Source organism: Vipera berus (assembly GCF_964194415.1).
Source record: "Vipera berus genome assembly, chromosome: 17".
In the NCBI taxonomy this organism is placed as follows: Eukaryota; Metazoa; Chordata; class Lepidosauria; order Squamata; family Viperidae; genus Vipera; species Vipera berus.
In genome coordinates, this window is record NC_138220.1 from 5,544,951 (window position 1) to 5,566,135 (window position 21,185).

General features: G+C 47.1%; 1 protein-coding gene across 5 annotated transcripts; it reads right to left on the reverse strand.

The window, feature by feature from the left end:
* Positions 1–87: 87 nt before the first annotated feature.
* Positions 88–20,953, reverse strand: RCC2 (regulator of chromosome condensation 2). Of its 5 annotated transcripts, none has more exons than XM_081341252.1 (13): positions 18,805–19,813; positions 14,904–15,266; positions 13,914–14,007; positions 12,381–12,524; positions 12,141–12,272; positions 10,471–10,559; positions 9,582–9,696; positions 9,096–9,262; positions 7,762–7,942; positions 7,322–7,427; positions 7,006–7,078; positions 4,793–4,870; positions 88–156 (listed from the first exon to the last, which is right to left on the reverse strand). In XM_081341252.1, the coding sequence occupies exons 2-13, from the start codon at positions 15,234–15,236 to the stop codon at positions 127–129; spliced, it is 1,542 nt and encodes a 513-aa protein (XP_081197378.1). In that variant the 5' UTR covers positions 15,237–15,266; positions 18,805–19,813; the 3' UTR covers positions 88–126. The 5 variants fall into 5 exon arrangements, with proteins under 5 accessions (XP_081197378.1, XP_081197377.1, XP_081197376.1 ...); XM_081341251.1 differs by lacking the exon at positions 88–156 and adding an exon at positions 1,655–3,684; XM_081341250.1 differs by lacking the exons at positions 88–156; positions 4,793–4,870; positions 18,805–19,813 and adding an exon at positions 20,690–20,953 and having other exon boundaries at positions 5,536–7,078.
* Between the last annotated feature and the right edge of the window lie 232 nt (positions 20,954–21,185).

Consider the following 21,185-nt stretch of genomic DNA (forward strand, 5'->3'; position numbering starts at 1 on the left):
CCAAAGAATTTTGGACTTCCGCTCCGTAAAGTAGAAGACGACCATTTTGATGGGTCCTTAACACTGACCTTTCTCCTGTTGACCTCAACCATCTCCATCCTTGACCAGCTTCTTCTGATGATCTTACTATCGGAGAGATGACCAACGTGGGCAGCGCTAGAATATCAGCAGATGTTCTTCAGCGTTTAAATCCAACTCAAAAATATCTCCGTAAAACTGCTCGGGGGTATGAATGTCTATGGGGATTCTCAAGTCATCTAAGCCGTGGTTGCCCCAAAGGTACTTTTTCAAGAGGCAACTAGACTTTCTCATTTTTTCTTTGAAGACGTTTCCCTTCCCATCCAAGAAGCTTCTTCAGCTCTGACTGGAGGGTGGGGAACGGAAGGATCTCCTCAGGGTGACACAGATAAATCTCCAAGTGGCCTCAATGACTCTCTAAAAGGAGGCAGATGACCAGATGTCTCCAAACAGTATCAATCCTTCCATTCCCCACAACCCAGTCAGAGCCGAAGAAGCTTCTTGGCCGAGAAGCGAAACATCTTCAAAGGGAAAGCAAGAAAAGTCCCCTTGCCTTTGAGGAGGGGGCTGCCAAGCAAGCAGTAGAACAATCTTTAAATATCTTTAAAAAGAGGGATCTTTTAATGGCAGGCTTCCTTCCATGTTCTCCTTTGGGGGTTTTACAGTTTGACTCAAATGATGGCTTGTCTCTTCCAGCAGAACAAGTAAAATGAAAAAAACTCAAAAGTCTTTTAACGTTTCCACATGCTGCTCCATGTTCTAGCAGATTCTGCATCCCTGTTGGTGGGATGAAGCTTTTCTCAACCCTCATTTCCCTAAAACTCTAAATCGGGGGTCTTCAAACTTGGCCAATTTATGACTTGTGGACTTCAACTCCCAGAATTCCTCAGCCAGGCACGCGTGCCTGGCTGAGGAATTCTGGGAATTGAAGTCCACAAGTCATCAAAGGGCCAGGTTTGAGGACCCCTGCTCTAGATGCTTCCAGAAACATCTTGTCAGCTTTACATCAGAGTACTACTATCTTAGGGACGCGGTGGCTCAGTGGGTTAGGACACTGAGCTTGTCGATCAGAAGGCCGGCAGTTTGGCAGGTCGAATCCCGAGTGCTGCGTAGCAGAGTGAGCGCCTGTTACTCGTCCCAGCTTCTGCCAACCTAGCAGTTCGAAAGCACGTAAAAATGCAAGTAGAATAGGGACCACTATGGTGGGAAGGTAACAGCGTTACGTGCGCCTTTGGCGTCTAGTCATGCCGGCCACGTGACCACGGAGACGTCCTCGGACAAGCGCTGGCTCTTTGGCTTTGAAACGGAGATGAGCACCGGCCCCTAGAGTTGGAAACGACTAGCACGCATGTGCAGGGGAACCTTTACCTTACTACTATCTTATTGTCTATTCTCATTTAATAACTCACGTACCATTCAACTTATTAAAGAAAAAGTGTCTTACATACCTAGCTTTTCCAGATATTTCCACATCCTGCTTTCAACCAGCTAAGAAATTAACAAGGCATCCCTTGGCAAAGAATGCAGATGTGTTCTAAAAATATTCTGCTACGGAAGAGGTCCTGAGAAAAGAATTAAATGCAGGCTCGTCTCTGCCGTTAGGTCAGTACAGAAAGAAGAAGGTAAGGCTGCAAAGTCTAAACAAACTCATCATTTATTTAAACATTTGAGAAATATAAAAAAGGGGAAACAAAAGAGAGTGACAAGACTAGGCTAAAAACGTTTTTTCCCCATCTCGTTTTAACTTTTAATTTGTCCCCACTGGGTCCTTCTCCTTGATAAAAGAAAAAAAAAAAAGAGTCAGCCGTTTCAAAACAGAAATCTTGATGCCAACCAGGTCCAAAGCAAAATCTTTTACTTAGCACAAAAACAGCTGTTTCTTTGGTGAAAATCAAAGTACCACTTTTACTTCTTTCTCTCCCCCCCCCATGGCAAATAAAATTATCCCCTATTAACTTACAGGGTTGACTTAAGCCAATGAAGAAGAGGAACATCTGGGAAAACAAATAAAACGGCCAGGGGTATTGAACGCGGCTGCACGTACCAAATCAGGAACAAAAATAAAGAAAGAAAAAACGTTTTGAAGCAGACCTGTGCAAAGGGAGTCGCAACTTCCTGATTTTTCTCACTTTAACATCCATTCTCCATCTAGTATCCCCAACCTGCAAACTTAGCCTCAAATCCGCAGGTGTTGCCTTCCCACGTTCCCCGTGTTCCATCCATCGACGACGGGTTGACGTTATTATTTTTTCCCCCTCCCAGTTTATTGCTCAACAGTTCTAACTCAAAAGTTAGCAGATCTGGTTAAAAGGTGTCAAAAATGTCCTGTCCCTTATAATAGACCAGCTGAAACGGAGCAGCGCTTTGCTTTCAGGACACAACATTTCCATCCCACAAACACACCAAATGGTGAAATAAAAAGAGGGCTGTGAATTTAATTCCCGCGGGCTGGAAATGCATCTCCTGTATTTCTGGGAAACCTTGTGCCGTTTCCTCAATCAGGGTTCGTTAGCGTTTAGGGCGGTCGAAGAGAAGGAACTGCCATTCCACAAAATATTTTTTAGGAGGTGTGACGCACTTCTGAGTCTGAGAACCAACCCACAGCTGTCATTCAATGATCTGAAGAAATTCCTCTTTCAGAAGAGGAACTCAACGTTTCCTAGGAAAGCAGATGCCAGCCAATAAAGAGAAAAAGATAAAACGAAAGGGAAGCTTTCACACACACACACACCCGCTCCCTCTCAGCTTAAGTACCAGGGTGAGAATTTAGCCCGGGCAAAATGAAATTTTTTCTCCAGCTTTGTTTCAATGCAACAAATTCACTTGTTCTAAAACCAGATCCGAAGCACCCTCCTGTGGTCAGCCTCCTATTCTCACCCCCTAAGGACAACTGCCCCCAGATTGTGAGAAAGAAATGCCGTGCATTACGAAGGAACACGATGCCAATTAACGTCCGTGGCAAGACGGCAAAAACGTGGCACAACTGGTCAGGCCTAAATCAACAGGAACTCTTGAACTCGGAGGCCTGGCGCCCAATTAAATCAAAGCAAATTACAGAAAGGCACAGAAATAATAATAAAAAAACATATACCCGCCTTCCTGGGGGGGCAAAACGCAAAGCATAGGCCACTCTCTGCAGTAGAAAAAAACAAACAAACTTTCAATGCTGGCTTACTGGTCCCAAAGAGGTTTAACAGGGGGAGAAAAACTGGACAAATGCCTCTGTGAAGTTTCCATCGGACTGGTGACCGAAAAAGGATGAATGGACTTCTTCAATTTATCCTCCTCCTCCTCCACCACCATCACACACAAAAAATAAAAATACAAAATGAAATACAAAATACGAGAAACAAGCCACCTTGGGGGAAAAGGATGGGGTGGAGCAGGGCAGAGAAGAGTCTTAGCAACAGGTAGTTAAAACTTCAAATGCCGTATATAAAAACCGAATTCTCACAAGTCTAACAAAACGCACAGAGGGGGCGTTTTGCGGTCTCTTCGCCCAATCACAAGGCAGCGCCGTCGCCAGCTCGCCTGGTGGAGGGAAGAGCCAGACGGCTGGCATCAGAGAGTGCGCGGGTTGTATTCTGGCAATTTCTTGATTTTCTCCTTTTCGGCTTCGTTCTCATCACGGGCGATCGCCAGGGAATGCGCGTAGCCCATGGCCACCTGTAAGAGAGACGGGATGCCGGCTGGATTGGCGAACCACACACACACACTATCTACCTACCTACCTACCTATCCATCTATAAAGGGACGCGTTGGCTCAGTGGGTTAGGACGCTGAGCTTGTCGATCAGAAGGTCGGCAGTCTGGCGGGTCAAATCCCGAGTGCCGCGTAGCAGAGTGAGTGCCTGTTACTCGTCCCAGCTTCTGCCAACCTAGCAGTCTGAAAGCATGTAAAAATGCAAGTAGAAGAATAGGGACCACTACGGTGGGAAGGTAACAGCATTCCGTGCACCTTTGGCGTCTAGTCATGCCGGCCACATGACCACGGAGACGTCCTCGGACAAGCGCTGGCTCTTTGGCTTTGAAACGGAGATGAGCACCGGCCCTTAGAGTCGGAAACGACTAGCACGCATGTGCGGGGGAGCCTTTACCTTTATCCATCTATATCTCTCTACCTATCCATCTATCTCCTACTCTTTTTATCTATTCATCTCATCTATCTCTATCTCTTTATATCTACCTAGCCTATCTATTTATAAATATCTACCTATCCATCTCGCCTGTGTATCTATCTAGATATTCATCCATATCTACCTATCTCTCTCTACCTTTCCCCTCTCTTGTCTATATCTATCATCTATCCATCCACCTATTTCTCCCTCCCTCCCATCCACCCATCGTATGTATGTATGTATCTATGTAAAAGGTAAAGGTTCCCCCGCACATGCGTACTAGTCGTTTCCAACTCTAGGGGCCGGTGCTCATCTCTGTTTCAAAGCCAAAGAGCGCTTGTCCGAGGACGTCTCCGTGGTCACGTGGCCGGCATGACTGGACGCCAAAGGCGCACGGAACGCTGTTCCCTTCCCACCGGAGCGGTCCCTATTTTTCTACTTGCATTTTGACGTGCTTTCGAACTGCTAGGTTGGCAGAAGCTGGGACGCGTAACAGGCGCTCACTCTGTTACGCGGCACTCGGGATTCGACCCGCCAAACTGCCGACCTTCTGATCGACAAGCTCAGCGTCCTAACCCGCTGAGCCACACTGCGTCCCTATGTATCTATGTATCTATGTTACATATGTATGTATAAGCAAGACAGCTGCAGGTTTACCTGTTCTGTATAAATCCCATCCAGCGTTTTCACTTCCTGAGCAGCAGTTGATGACTTCGGCTTGTGATCTCCATAACCCTGGAAAAAAACCAAAAAAAAAAAAATCAGAGGAAAAATGCCTGGAGTTGGCCAGCCACTAAATTCAAATAAGCAGAGATATAGGAGGCTGTCAAAAAAGGACCAAGATTCAAATAATATTAAGGAACTCTGTAGCCAGACTTCTCTCAGTAAATATCCAGGTCAAAAGGTTATTTTCTCAACAACAACAAAAAAACTTCTGTTGTCGAAGAAAATTGTTTTAATTATAAATAATTGTTTTTATTCTTTTCTGCGTCAAAACGCTTCCTTACGCCAAAGGCTGGTAATGAGAAGGAAGACACAGCCCCTCCCAAAGCATCCAGGATTTTAGAGGGCTTTAAAGACCCCCATCTGGCCACAGAGGAGGTTAACAAGGAGCTAGAAACAAATGCCCATTGCTACATCTTGGCCCAGGGTACAGGACTGGCATACAGAGGTAAGCGAAGTATTTGCAGCCATACCTGGCACCCTCCCAGTGAAAGCCAGGCACAAGTCCTCAACTTGTAACAGTTCGCTTACTGACTATTTGAAGTTACGTCACTGAAGAAAAGTGACTTAGGGCCATTGTTCAGACGTATGACCATTGCAGCAACCGACGCCTGGCAACCGACTCGTATTTACGACGGTCGCAGCGGCCCCCGGGGGGGGTGTCACGGGATCCCGTTGCAACCTCCTAACGAGCCAAGTCAACGGAGAATGCCAAGCCTCGCTTAACAACCAAGTTACAAATTGAACAACCGCAGCGATCCGCTTACCGAGTACGACCTCGTTTTTACAAAAAGTCTCGCTTCGCAACTTAAACGTCCGGGCTCAATTGTGGTCAATTACAGGACTAGCTGTAATTGGGAACCGCCGTTGCAGAAAGCGAAAGCCGATCCCCCTCTCCGTGTTAAGAGAGACTCTCGGCTCCGTGGAATTTTCCATCTGGTCTCCCCATTTTCCAAGTGGGGAAACTTAATAATTTCAGAGAGGGAAAAAAAAGCGGCTTTGTTGGGTTCCACGTCAGGCCCGTCTCTCCAGCCAAATCGCCAAGCTGTGGCACCCGAGTCGTTTGCTACGAGATGGGTGGCAAATAAAAGTCATTAAATAAATCCCAAAGGTGCTTTTTTCAAGAGGCACCTGGAGTTCCTCGAAGACATTTCGCTTCTCATCCCAGAAGCTTCTTCAGCTCTGACTGGATGCTGAGGAATGGAAAGATTTATACTCCTTGCAGACAGCTGGTCATTTGCATTCTTTTAGCGAGTCGTTGAGGCCACTTGGAGGTTTATCTGCGTCCTCGGGGTCACCTGAGTGGTGCAAATGGGTGGGGAGCCTTCTTGGCTGCAGCCTGCAATGTTTTTTGGAAATCCGTTCATACTCCCGCACCTTTCCCCACCATCCGGTCAGAGCTGATGGAAGCTTCTTGGAGGAGAAGCGAAACGCCTTCAAAGAAACACAAGAAAGTCCAGTTGCCTCCTGAAAAAAGCGCCTTTGCGACAACCACGGCCTGGATGACGGAGACTCTCCACAGACATTGACCCGTGCACTTTGGGAGGAACGCCCTTCGAACGGTGCGGGAGTGCGAACGGATCTCCCGAAAACATGGCCAACTCCAGGAACCATTTTGTGCTTCAGTTGGAGATGCAGACAACACAGACTCATCCCCAACAGCCTTGCGCCTGTCTTCGACGTTTTTAGAAAGGGCTTGCCATTGTCCACTTCCTGGGGCTGAGAGAAAGTGACCGGCCCAAGGTCAGCCAGCTAGCTGTAGGCCTAAAGTGAGGCTAGAACTCACACGGTCTTCAACGGTGAAGGGTTGAAGGGACACAGGGCAGAAAAACATCCTGCAGTCAAAGAGGCTCCAGGCCCATTTGCCCCACTCAGTTGACCCTGAGGACACAGGAAAACCTCCAAGTGGCCTCAGTGACCCTCCAAAAGGATGCAAATGACCGGGTGTCTGCAAGGAGTATAAATCCACCCATTCCCCACCATCCGCTCAGAGCTGAAGCAGCGTCTTGGAGGAGAAGCAAAACATCTCTGATGAAAAACAAGGAAGTCCAGTTGCCTCTTGAAGAAGCCCCTTTGGACCACCATGGCCTTGGATGACGGAGAATCTCTGTAGACATTAAATAAATCAGTGGCAACCAGCCCCTTACCAGCTCTCCGAAGGTTGGAGAAGGCCCCCAGCTGATTGTGCTCTCGTCAGCTGCCACTATAATGCTGCTTTTCCTGAAAACAAGACAAGACGTTACTGCGGAAGAACTGCCGGAAGTGGGACGCAAATGGAGGAGGAGGGCCTTGCACGTTTCAAACCGAAGCACGTAGCCAACCCAGCCAGCGTACCACCTAACAGCTGGATTACGGGAATTCTCCCGCAGAATACCAGCTCTTCCTCCACCACCACCCAGGAGAACAAACGAAAGCGAGTCAACGAAGGTTGCGAAGAAAGGAGAGCACGAAGTATCTCCTTACCCACAAGACAAGCTACGGATTTTCCAGCCACACAGATCCTGCACCGTTTTGGGGTACATTGTGGATTCTCGGGAAGTGTTCGTCGCGCCCCAGAAGAACAGGCCTCCTGCAGCAGGCACAAAAGAGAGGGGGGGATTTATTTATTTATGTATTTATTTTAAAAAAAATATGGCTTTTGTGCATTGTTCACAAGGACACCCCGCTCTCTTAGCAGACAGGCGTTGGGCAAATCTGAAGACGTGTCGACATTCCGGTTTTCTCTCTTCGCGGGAGGGGGAAACGGAACAGCATTAGCTAGAAACCGTTTCACAAGAGAGCACGCGTATGCTTCTTCGTGATACAGACTGAAAGCTGTTGCTTGCCAAAATAATGTTGTTTTTTTTAAAATAAAAATAAATCGAAAGCGTTCCTTCGTTGACCGATTCCCAGGCCGAGCGTACCTGTTTCACTGACGGCAAAAGAGCAGGTGTAGCCTGCGTAGATCTGGGCGGCGCCCCGCCCGGGGAAGTCGAAAAGCTTCACTAACCGGGGCACCATCTCGTCCCTCTGTTCCGCGTGTCCTAATCGGCCGTAGCCGCCAAATCCCCAGGAGAAGACACGTTTCTGTGAGTCCAGGATGAGCTGGAGAAAGGCAGGAGAGGTTGTGAATTAAAATCTAGATGGAAGAGGAGGAGGAAGAGGAGAAGGAAGGAGGGAGATGACTGGAGGAGGAGGAGGAGACGGAGGAGAAAGAGGAGACAGAAGGGAAGAGAAGGAAGGAGAAAAAGAAGGGAGAAAGAAGGAGAGAAGAGAGATGATTGGAGGAGGAGGAAGAAGGGAGATGATTGGAGGAGGAAGAGGAGACGGAGGAGAAAGAGGAGACAGAAGGGAAGAGAAGGAAGGAAAAAAGAAGGGAGAAAGAAGGAGAGAAGAGAGATGATTGGAGGAGGAGGAAGAGGAGGAGGAAGAAGGGAGATGATTGGAGGAGGAGGAGACGGAGGAGAAAGAGGAGACAGAAGGCAAGAGAAGGAAGGAGAAAAGAAGGGAGAAAGAAGGAGAGAAGAGAGATGATTGGAGGAGGAGGAAGAGGAGGAGGAAGAAGGGAGATGATTGGAGGAGGAAGAGACGGAGGAGAAAGAGGAGACAGAAGGCAAGAGAAGGAAGGAAAAAAGAAGGGAGAAAGAAGGAGAGAAGAGAGATGATTGGAGGAGGAGGAAGAGGAAGAAGGGAGATGATTGGAGGAGGAAGAGGAGACGGAGGAGAAAGAGATGAGGAGACGGAAGGCAAGAGAAGGAAGGAGAAAAAGAAGGGAGAAAGAAGGAGAGAAGAGAGATGATTGGAGGAGGAGGAGACGGAAGGGAAGAGGACGAAGAGGAGAAGGAAGAAGAAGGGAGGAGGAGATGAAACGTTCTCCAACTCTGAACTTTCTGAAAAGCTTCCAGACTGATGGGATTTTTCCAACTTTGGCATATAAAAAAAAGTCTCGGCCTCAAAAGCAGCTTCCTTCTAAGCCTCTCTTCTTCGTTTCGGAGGGCCCATTTTGAGGCAAGAGTGCGATTCCAGCCAGGCCCTATTAACTGGCAACATTTAACGAGGATCTTTCCTCCCCCTGGCATTGAAAACAGCAGCTCTCTTCCTCATCCCCTCCAACCTGCTACGACGTTTTTCTTAACAGCAAGAAATAGTTTAAAAGTTGGCACGCCGGCCCACCTCCGATCGTCTGTGGCTCCCCCTGGTTTTCTGCAGCCGACATTGGACGCTGAACACAAACCCCAGGGAGAACTAAACCTCTTACCGTGTGATTCGCACCACACGCCACATCCCTCACGACGATGTTTGGGACTGGCAGGATCTGGCCATCTTTGGTCTTCTCGATGAAGATGGCCACCCGGCGAGGAACTAACTCACAGTCGTATTCTATCCTCTGGGCTCGGGCGATGAATTTACCGTCGGAGTTGTGCCCTATTGCGGGGCAGAAAATGCCAGTCTAAGGGGGCGCAACGGAGGGAAAGCGAGGGGGGAAGCATTTTACAGGCGCGCAACACCAACGGGGCCGCCAGCAGGCGCAACACCAACGGGGCGGGGCGAGCACCCGCGCAACACTCGCTAGCAGCGCCCCCATTTTCGACGCACGGGTGCTAGCGCCGTGCCACTTTGCCGCGCGGCTCCCCGTTTGCGTAGCAGCGGCACTACCGCGAGTGGGCCAGCCTGAACTGGCCAGCCTGTCCTGTGGCCCAGTGGCCACGGCCCGGTTGGGGACCCCTGCTTTAGAGGATCATACCTAACTGTCCGTACTCAGGACAACCGAATGAGTACAGATTCCCTTTGCAATCCATAATCATGCTAAACTCGGCCCCGCAAGCCACCTTGGTAATTGGCTGGCCGTTGTACATGATCTAAAAAAACAAAAACACACACAAAAAAGGTTTAAGGAAACACTGAAAAACACATTTCTCCGTCCCTCCGAAGGCCACGACTTCAGGGAAGGTTCCGTGTGCTATTAAGCAGGAGCCTGTGCAAATTCTGCTTTTTAATACACATCTCCTTTGCAAATTAGATCTTTAAAAGTTTTTGGAAGAGCAGCTGGGACATTAATGTTTCCACTGGAGGGACACCCGATGTTTTTTTTCACAACCTGAACTGGCAATGCAGGCAGCGAGAAACAGGAGAAAAAGTTGAACTGGGAACATTTTTTAGCCCACGTTGCATTTTTAAGCGTGCTACTGGTGATGACCTATAAAGCCCTAAATGGCATGGGCCCGGATTATCTGAGGGAGCACCTGCTGCCAGCGTCAATTTCCCATCGTCCTGTGCGTTCCCACAGGGAGGGCCTCCTCAAGGTACCGCCGGTCAAGGATTGCCGACAGGCGATCCACAGGGGGAGGGCGTTCTCTGTGGGCACGCCTGCCCTATGGAATCAACTGCCAACAGAACTCCGGACTGCCCCCGACCTTCGTTCATTTCGCCGGGACCTAAAAACCTGGCTCTTTGAGCTGTCTGGCCCAGGCTGAGGGGTTTTAATGTTTTTAAATTGTGATTTTAATTTTTTGGGGCTAGACTTAATTTTATATTGTATTGTTTTTAAATTTTGCCTTGTAAACCGCCCTGAGTCCTTCAGGAGTAGGGCGGTATATAAACCGAATAAATAAATAAATAGATAAATACTGTACCTGGGTAGGACTGGGAATGGCGTCTGTCTGGTTGCCCAATCCCAGTTGCCCCATCTTGTTCTCTCCGAAAGCAAAGACAGATCCATTCTCTAGAAAGAAAAGATTTTTTAAAAAGTCCCTTTTTATCCCACTCGGTCAAAACTTGCCTCAACAAGCTTAATATAGATGGTCCTCAACGTACGACCACAATTTGGTCGTAAGTCATGGAAGTCACTAAGCAGGTCACCACATAACCCTGCCCAATTTTATGACTTTTGTTGCAGCTGTTCAGCAAACCCATTGTTTGCCATGGAGCTATTTTTGCTGGCAACTGGAAGTGCGTGCTGGTTTCCAACAACAACAACAAAAAACAACAAAAAACGTATCTGGACTCCAACTCCTAGAATTCATAACTCGCTGGGGAATTCTGGGAGTTGAAGTCCACACGTTTTAAAACGAGCAAGGTTGAAAAACAGTAAGATCATCTTTATTGTCATTTTTTACGGTGAGCACACTGGCCCACATTATAAATGAAATTCTGTTGACTGCTCTCAAACGGAAGTATATATATCTACCCATATATATACTTAACATATACACATGCTACACACACACACACACACACACACAAATAGCAACCTAGAACTAAGGAGAAATTTCCTGACACTTAGAAGAATTAACCAGTGGAACAACCTGCCTCCACAAGTTGTGAATGCTCCAACACTGGAAGTTTTTAAGAAGAGACCGGACAGCCATTTGTCTGAAATGGTATAGGGTTTCCTGCCTGAGCAGGGGGTTGGACTAGATGACCTCCAAGGTCCCTTCCAACTCTTGTTATTCGGTTACATTCTAATATTAATCACTGCTACCTAGCAGTTCGAAACCACGTAAAAAATGCAAGTAGAAAAATAGCGACCACTACGGTGGGAAGGTAACAGCGTTCCGTGCGCCTTTGGCATCTAGTCATGCCGGCCACATGACCACGAAGACGTCCTCGGACAAGCGCTGGCTCTTCGGCTTTGAAACAGAGATGAGCACCGGCCCCTAGAGTTAGAAACGACTAGCACGCATGTGCGGGGGAACCTTTACCTTTTTATATAGAATACATAGCGAAAACTTGAGCGTTCACAAGGTTGATGCTCCATGGAACAAAACTGTGACTGAATCTGGATGTTCCACTAGGGTACCACGAAGCCCCCTCCTCCCAGAAGGGAACAAGGAAAACAGGTCGTGAAGAGGGTGTGTGGTGTCCCAGACAATCTTACGGACCCTGTTCAAACAACGCTTCTGTGCTACGTCCTGGATGGGATGGAGGGAACTGCCAATGATCTTTTCTGCTGTCCTCACCACTCTCTGCTCCGCCTTCCTGTCTGAAGCAGGGATGCTTCCAAACCAGACTGTGATGTCGTATGACAGGATCTTCTCAATCGTCCCTTTGTAGAAAGCGGTGAGGACAGGGGAAAGATGATGTGCTTTTCTCATGCGACGCGGAAAATGCAGTTGCTGCTGTGCCCACTTCACCAGTGTCTCGCTGTTGAGCGACCAAGACAGCCTACTCGTTAGCTGCACACCCAGAGACTTGACACTCCTAACCACCTCCACAGGAAAGCTGGTTAATCAACAATGTCTTTGTAAAACTCTACGAGAGAGAAAAAGGGAAGGCATAGCGATACATCCTAAGGCTTCCATACCCGTCAGGGCCAGTGTGTGGTTGCGCCCACAAGCAGCTGACACAACGGTCTCACTGCTTAGCACCTCTATAGGCTTGGGGGCATCGACCCGCTTGGTATCTCCGTGGCCCAGCTGCCCTTTGTCGTTGCGTCCTGGGGAAAGAGGTACAGGAAAGCACAATGTTAGTGCATTTTCCCAAGGAGTTCTTGCTGAAATCAATTCCAGCTAAGACACACAAAAATGAAGCAATGGAGACTCACCCCAGCTCCACAGCTTCCCTTCCACGCTGATGAAGAGGCTGTGAGCAGCACACGGGCCCGAAATTACCGTTTGGATTTGGATTCCCGAGAGACATCCGTACCTGTGCGGCCCCCACAGGTTTTGGCCAAGGTTGCGATAAGCAGCTGCAAGGATTATTACTGTTAATTCAAATTTGGTACAGCCACCCAATCCTTATGGACTCTGGGCAGTGTATACAATTAAAAAAAACTATAAAAATGATTAAAACATACAACCACACAGACAACCTGAACTAAAATGATCAAAAAAGCAAGATAAATCCCGTCCCAGTATATGAATGCAATAAAACAGGAACTTTTTTTTTTAAAAAAAATCCCCTTTGTTCAGCTTTTTAAATAACTTGGGATACTTTCATGCAACTTGTTAAGCTGAAGCGTTTTAACCACAGTTTGCTTCTTGTATGGCTGAACGGGTTCTTTGGTCCTAGAGAATTGCTGCAAAGGCAGAAAATAAGGAGAATAAAGGAAAATAAAAATGAAGTAAAATAAAATAAGTAATCAGGAGTGTGAACCCCACTTTGTAACCTGCAGCATTTTTTTTTTAAAAAGGTGCTTTAATGTTGGGCTGCTGGGAGATCTCCCTCGTTGTTCAAAGCGCTTTCTGAGTGGCTGTTTTCATATTTCAGTCTTGGACAATACTTGGACCAGTGCAGAAATTTCCATTTATTTATTTAAATTTCCTATTTCTAAACCTCCCGCCTCCCTCGGATCCAGCCAGCAACCAAGATGAACCCAAAGTTATAAAGCCCACAATTCTACATCTTCTTTCGCTCACCTGAAGCAGAAAACTTAGCTGCTAATCCTGAATTAAGAACCGTTGTTTTCCATTTTTCCAACCCTCCACCCCATTTAGGCCGGCTAAAATGATTTTAATATTTTTTTTTGCAGTCTCTCTTCTTTAAGAGGGCGGTGCTCCAGGGAAAAAGCATCATTGAAGTCACCAAAAAGCCGTGCTTTATATTACTACTTCTGGAATTAAAGTCTAATAAAGGTAAAGGTTCCCCCGCACATGCGTGCTAGTCGTTTCCGACTCTAGGGGCCGGTGCTCATCTCCGTTTCAAAGCCAAAGAGCCAGCGCTTGTCCAAGGACATTTCCGTGGTCATGTGGCCAGCATGACTGGACGCCAAAGGCGCACGGAACGCTGTTACCTTCCCACCGTAGTGGTCCCTATTTTTCTACTTGCATTTTGACGTGCTTTCGAACTGCTAGGTTAGCAGAAGCTGGGACGAGTAACAGGCGCTCACTCTGCTACGCGGCACTTGGGATTCGACCCGCCAAACTGCCGACCTTCTGATCAACAAGCTCAGCGTCCTAACCCACTGAGCCACCGCGTCCCTTTTAAAAGTCTAATGGAAACCATTAAAGAAAACCAGCCTTAAAACGAGAGCCGTCTTTGTCTGAATCCAGACACAGCTGGCTTGGAACATTTGCCTTCTCAATTGTCTTTCGCACCCTCAACTTGCTTAATCCAAAAATGATGAAAGCTCACTTACCTTGCTGTTTCGGGACTTCTTTTCGGCCAATTAAGTCCCAGTTCGTGGCCCCAAATATCAAAAGCTGCCCTTTAAACTTCGAGCCTTCCAATTTCTGAAAAGGAAGAAAAAAAATAATAATCTGATTTTAAATGTGAGCTGTTTCAAGTCCTGAGAATCTGAAAAATCAAAGTGGATGCCTAAAACATGGGTCAAAGTCCCTAGTAGAGAACGGAGCGTTTTACGCATCCCTGGCAGAAAAGATGCAATTTTAGCCTATGGCAAAAATAACAAGAGAATCCTGCATTTATTTAGGAAATATGGAGAGCTGAAGTTGCTGTTTTACGAGTGTTTCATTCGTGGAAAACCCTGCTAGTGAAACACAAAACCTGAGGAGGGTGGGGGAAAAGACACTGGTGCAAAATTTCTGTGTTCACACAACTTCTCAACCATGGGAAAAAACAACAACAGGGGATCCGATTCAAAAGAGGCCAGAGATTTCCTTATCTTTTGAATGAACGCATTTCCAGTTTGGATTAAAAAAAATATATGAAATGACCGCAGCATCCCTGCATTGAAAAAAATGAAGCCAATGCTTGCAAAATAAAATAAATAAATAAAATGAAATTACCCAATGAAAAAAAAATCTTGTCCTGCATTTCAGTTTCTACGCTGCTATGGGAAAAAAAAATATTCTGTGGGTGGCGACGAACAAGGAAGAGGCTGCTTTCATGAGTTCTGTCTTTTTAATGAAAATATGGAAAGTTTTCTTAGCACTCTGAACATGAAACTGCAGGCTGAAAATTGGGGGGGGGGAAATGCACTGCACATGAAAGGGCATCAACCATGGCAGGTGTGTGTGTGGGGGGTGATGCTCCCCATCTGGAAGACCCCTCCAGTCCAGCCCATAGACGGAGTCTTGTCTTAAATTCCCACTAAGAGCAGCTGCGTCTTTACAGACTCACACCCTTTAGACCCATTTCCCAGAGAGGCAAGACTGATGGCCCTTACAATGCGCTCCTTGGTGTGTTCGGGCTCGTTGACCACCACGGCGGCCTGGGGTGACTGCAAACCGGGGGGGCTTTGCTGTTCTCGCCCGCCTGCGGACCGCGGCGTCTTCTTGCTACCTCCGGGAGCCGAGAGCAGGGGTAACACCAGCCCGTCCTGCTCCTCTCCGCTGCTGCCCCCGCCCCCGTTGTTGCTGCTACTGCTGCTGCTGCTGCCCCCACCACTCCGATTCTTCCTCTTGGCGGTCAGCGGGGCCCCCCGGCCGGTGCTCGCCCGTTTGCGCGATACCCCTGTGCCGTTCCCGGAACTGGCTGCGTCTGCCTTCCGCCGAGGCATCTTCGTCACTTCCTATCTCCTGCTTCTCTTCTGCAAAAAAAATAAAAGAAAAAAAAGAAAGAAAAACAGAGGAAAAACAATATTAAAATGAGGGAAGAATGCAGGGGAAAAAAAGTCGCCTCGCAGAAGGGCGCGAAAACGGGATGCAGAGGAAATTCACCCAACGTTTTGCAAAATTTAATTTTAATTTTAATTTTATTGAATTTATATACCGCCCTTTCCCGTAGGACTCATGACCGACAATAAGCGTGCCTTCCCACAATCTCGTTGTCTGCTGCAAAGCTGTGGGCCTTGCATTTGCACAAGGACGTGTAAGGGTGTGTGTGTTTGTGCGATACTTTTATTATTCCACCCAGAGGAATTTGCTTAAGGGTACAATCCTGAGTTTCGTGGCCTTAAAATCACAAAAACCCATTAAATCCAGCGGAATTTTTGGTTCCCAAGGAGCGGAGCAGCAAAAGAGTAGCCGTATGAACCTAATAATCCTATGTTTTTCAAGCTTGGCACCTTTTAACAGGTGTGGACTTCAACTCCCAAGTGCCCCCAGTCGGCCATGTTGGCTGAGGAACTCTGGGAGTTGAAGTCCCTACCTCTTGAAGGGGCTTAAAAGTTTGAAAAAGGCAGGGGCCTAACTGTATTAAATCCTAACAGGGAATTTGTTTCAAACAAATAAGCAGCTGAAAATTAAAAATTAAAAACAGGAAGTGCCCTCATCTGTCAGGTACGTTTCTCCTTTCCCCACTGCTAGAAAATGGATTTCTAGCTGACAAATGAGGGGATTTTTTTTTAAAATTTGTTCCTCCAATCCCGAAACAAAAGGCCAATAAAATACAACCTTAAAGATCCGAAGGGAAGAAAACAATATTTGACTTTTTTTTCCCCACCCCACCCTCATAAATTGCTCGTTTCCCCTTCAAAATGAGGAAGTTTTAGAGAGCTGAGAGGGGGAAGAAAAAAAAAAAAGTACCACACAGAGTACCTCATAAAACTTAAGAATATTTACATGTATTTTTTTTTAAAAAAAAACAACCAACGAGGATTCTTCCCTCAGAGGGGTGAGAGAAGAAATAAGCCAAAAATTTAAAAACAAATAAATACGCCAATAAATAAAAAGAAATGGGGGGAAGAAAAAGAAACAGGAGACAAAAAATGAGATTTTTTTTTAAAAAAAACAAAAAGTTCCCACGCTCTTCTTCCTCCTCCATGAGGCCTACGAAGACCCTCCCCCAAATCCCACCTCAAAACCCTGAAATTGGGGCTGGGGGAGGACAGCTTTGGCTCGTCTTTGCCCCCTTCTCCAGATAAGGCCCGAAGACACCCCCCCCCGCAAAGATGGACACCTTTAAAGCCCCTGAACAAACCAGGATGCAACCTACAAATGGAAACCAAGATTAGTGGGGGGGGGAGGCTGAGCGTGCCACACACAAGCCCAACATGCTCAATTCTTGGGGGGGGGATCCCCGGGAGACACCCCTCCCCCTTGCTTTTCCCTTCCTGCATCCCAAACTGGAAGTAGCCAGGATTAGAAACCTGGCCTTGGCTGAAGTTAACTCAAACCAAAGTAGAACTAGCCACAGTTAGGATCCTGGCTTAAGGCCAGCCCGAGATAAGTCCAAGTTACCGAATTCAGGTGGGTGGCTGTCAGGTCCTCCAAGGAAGGGCAGCCCCCACCCCACCCCAAAAAAGCGGGGTTGGGGGGGTTTGGAGGAGAGCTGTTAGGAGAGGGAAGAATAAATTCTGTTAAATAAATCAGGGTTAGTTTTTAAAGGGACCCCCAGGAAGAGCCCCTCAGGGTTGGAAACCCAATTGGGGGGCCCGGAGAGAAACCCCATATTTTTATTTTATTTTATTTTATTTTAAAAAAGGTGTGTGGGGGGAATCAGGAGCACGGATAAAAATGAGGAATTCGATTAGGAAAAATCTGTTTTTCTGGCAAAAAAAAAATATTCCTCCCGCCCCCGCCCCCCCCCAAGTAAAACAAATCTTTAGGGGCAAGAAATCTTAAATCATACAAACCCAGATGCCTCCCCCCTATTTATTTATTTTTGTTTTTCCTCCCAAGCCAGGTTTGGGCTGGGTGAGGGTGGAGAGCCACGCCGCAGCCCCTCCCTCACCCGAAAGGAAAGGAGGCCACCAGGTGAGCCCCATTTTGCAACCTAGGGAGATTTGGTTTATTTATTATTTATTTATTATTTATTAATTTAATTTCTATACCACCCTTCTCCCTTCTCTCCTTCCTGTGGGGTTTTTTTTGGGGGGTGGGGGGTGGGGGTGAGAAAAAAAACACAGGACCCTAAAGTGAGCTCCCCACTTTAAAAGAGGAAAGCCGCCCCCCAAAAAAGTTCATTCATCACAGCAAAACTTCGCGGGCCGCTTTCCCACTTGGGAAAGGGGTGCAGGCTGCAAATATGGGGGAAGACCCCCCCATATCCAGACCCTTCTTCTCTCCCCATTAAGCCCCCCCCCCCGCTCCACATTGAGAAGACATGGAGGCAGCCTCGCTTTCTAGGGAGGGGGGTCTCCTCCTTTCTCTTCCCCCCCCCTGAATTTTTTTTTGCCCCGAAGCCCCCTCCCTTCAAAACCCTTCTCTGCTGCCATTTCCCCCTAAGTTTTCTCTTCCCCCCCACCCAAAAAAAAAAGAGAGACACCCCGCCGCTCCTGCTGAAACCGCCCTGGCTCCTCCGCGCACAAGACAGGACATTTATTATTATTATTATTATTGCGTTGTTGTTGTTTTTTTTTTGCAAAAGTTACAAAATTCAAAAATTGCAAACTTTTCGCCCGACTTTTTTTTGTTTAAACTTTACGGAAAAAAAGAAACAAAGAAAGAAATTAAAAACCCGCAACAAAAAAGAAGATCCGGGGGGGGGGTCGGAGTCTCCTCTTTTCTCTCCAACCTCTCCCCCCTTCCCAAATTCAACCCCAAAGCCAGCCGCCTAACAAAGGCGAATTCGCGTCGCCATCCCAGGTCCGGACACGCGTCTTGGGGTGTGAATGCAACCCCCTCCCCAACCCCGAACCCAGTCAAAAAAGCAACGACGACAAAAATCCCCTTCCCCATTATTTATATATATATTTGCAAATAATATATTTGCAAAGGAAATATATATTATATATATATATATATATATATATATATATATATTTGCAAAGGAAAGCACGCATGCAAGATTTCCACACACGCACCCCCAGGCCAACTCGCATTTTGCTGCTGCTGGTGGTGGTGGGGGGGGTTTATTTTAGAAGCCCCCCCACCCTCGCCCGTTTCTTCCTCCCCCACCCCCGTCGTTGTTCCTCAACCTCCCCAAACGAGGCCTTTTTTTTTGCAAACAAGCGGAATTGCAGGTAAAATTTTTGCACAAAATCGCGACCACCCACTCTTCCTTTTTTTTTTCTCCCCCCCCACCTCTCTCGGTGGGGACTTTTCCACCCATGCAAACAATTCTTCCCGACCCCCACCCCGGTCCAAACCAGACCCCCCCCCTCCCTGCCCCTTTTTCCTTCCTCTCCCGTCTGCTTTTTTTCATTCTTTCTTTTTTTTTCCCCCTCCCTCCTTTTGCAAACCCACCTCCTTTCTTCTCGACTTTTTTTTTTTATTTTGGGGCTGGGCCTTTGCCCCGAGTCTCTCCAATTTAACCGCCTCCTCTTCCTCCTCCGTCTGTTCTCTTCCACCCCCCCCCAGAAGACGCCTTCCTGGCTTAAAAGGAAGGGGGGAAAAAGAGGAGAAAAAAAAATTCGTCTTTTGCACCTGCCCTTTTCTTTTCTCTGCTTTTGCAAAAAAAAATAAAAATAAAAATAAAAATGAAAGAAAGCCAAGGGGGAAAATAAAAAAAAAGCAAAACAAACTTTGCAGGGTCTCCTGGAGGGGGGAGGGAGGGAGGGAGGGGGTGGGAGAAACACGCTTCTTTGCAAAAAAAAATAATTACAATCCTCAATGTAAGTTGAGCATTAGGAGACAACCCCCCCTCCTCTTTTGCACCGTCCCTTCAACCCCCCCCCCGTTTCCTCTTGTCTGCCTTTTTTTATTGATTTTGAACAATGGGACCTCTGTCTGTCTCCGATTAAACCACGTGGATCCGCCTTCCTTCCCCTTTTTTTAAAAAAAAAATATCACACACACCCCTCCTTAGTCTCTCTGTCTCTCTCTGCCCCCCTCAATCTTGCAAAACAAAAAAAAAACACAACCCACCCCCCCAAAAAAAACGTCTCCCAACTTTCACCTTCCTTGCCAATTGCAGCGTGGATCAAATTGCAATGCTGGGTTTGCAAAATGCAAAAGTCAACCCACCCACCCCCCAAAGCTGCTTTTCGGGAGAGGTGGGGGCGGCCACCAGCCTAAAGCTTTAAAAAATCTTTTTTTTTAATGTTTTGCACTACTTCCTGTGAAGGGGAGTGGGGGGGGGAAGACAAAAAAAGAGAGAGAAAAGAAAAAAAAAGAAATGAAAACGGCTTTGGCAAGAGCCCACCCACCAGATAGACTTAAAAAAATATAAATAGGCGCCGCCAGGACAAAACAGAAACACATGTACGGGCAGGAAAAGGAGAAGAGATTCGGGATTAAGAGTTCGTCTGAAAGGGCCCGCTCGCATCTGTACAGCACCCCCTGAAGGACGGGATGTCTCCGGGAGGAGGAAAAACAATCCCCGTTTATTTTTACATTTTTATTTTGATTTGCAAAACCTTAGGGGTTAGGGTGGTCTCTCTTGCCTTCCCTTGCTTTCATTCGCAAAGCTTGGCTTGCTTTGCAATCAAGCAAACCTGGGCATTTTCAAAGGCAAAACAGGGTGTTTTTTTATTAGGGCAATGAAGCCAGCTTCTGGATGGCACAGAATGCCTGTTTAGGTGCCAGCGTTAAGAGAAAAAGCGCACACTTTTTTTTTGTGCTGGTGGGCACAGCAAAGGGGGAAGCGGGGAGGCGGCAGAACTGCGAAGCTTAGACCCTGGGGGGGGGGGGGAAGAAAATGTGCAAATTGCAGGATTCATCGCCAAAGAGCGTAGGTTTCCCATCATCGCCACCAGCTTCAACTGCTAAAATTGGGTGTATGTGTATGTACACATACATATACATACACATATATATATACATATACATTACATATACATTACATACACACACACACACACACACACACACAGACACATATATATCTGCAATTAGTGCAGGTTCGAGTCCCACCAGGCTCAAGGTTGACTCAGCCTTCCATCCTTCCGAGGTAGGTAAAATGAGGACCCAGATTGTTGGGGGCAATTAAGCTGACTTTGTAATAATGCCGCTTGAGGGGCCCCGAAAGCCCTAATAAGCAGGCATATACATAGAATGAAGGCTATTGCTAAGCACATTGATTTGTGCTTTAGATTGTAAGCCGCCCTGAGTCTTCGGAGAAGGGCAGGATATAAATGGGATTAAAAATAAAAAATAAAAAAATAATATATATATATATATTAAATGGCACCTTGAAAAGTTTCTCTTTCAATCTTACTACCCCTCTTCTTCCATCACAGGAGCTACATCTCCAAACCAGCTGGACAAATGTCCGTCCTCTTCCTGGTCCTGAGTTCGAGGTCTCTGTGGGCCCACAGAGAGGAGCTAAGTGAGTATCCGCAAAAAAAAAACCCCAGTCCAAACCAGTTGCAGGAGGGATGCTGGGAAGAGGAGACGGTGCTTCTTGCTGAAATGTGCAAATCAGCGATTCGGCTCAGTCGCAAAACCCCTTTGGGTGCTCCTTCGCCTGGGTTCAAAAATAATGAGGCGTTGTGTGTTGCGCAGAAGCTGTCTGGACTTGTCTTAATTGCTTAAGACGCCTCTTGGGTGTGTCTTGAGCCTTTTTGCCCCAGGCCTGAAGTGGATTTCGGCTTTTCGTGGGGAAAACTTGTATTACGTAATGGCTAGATCAGGTCTGGTTTGATTTTATAGATTTCTCCGCCCTGCTCTAAGGTTTAGAAATAGGA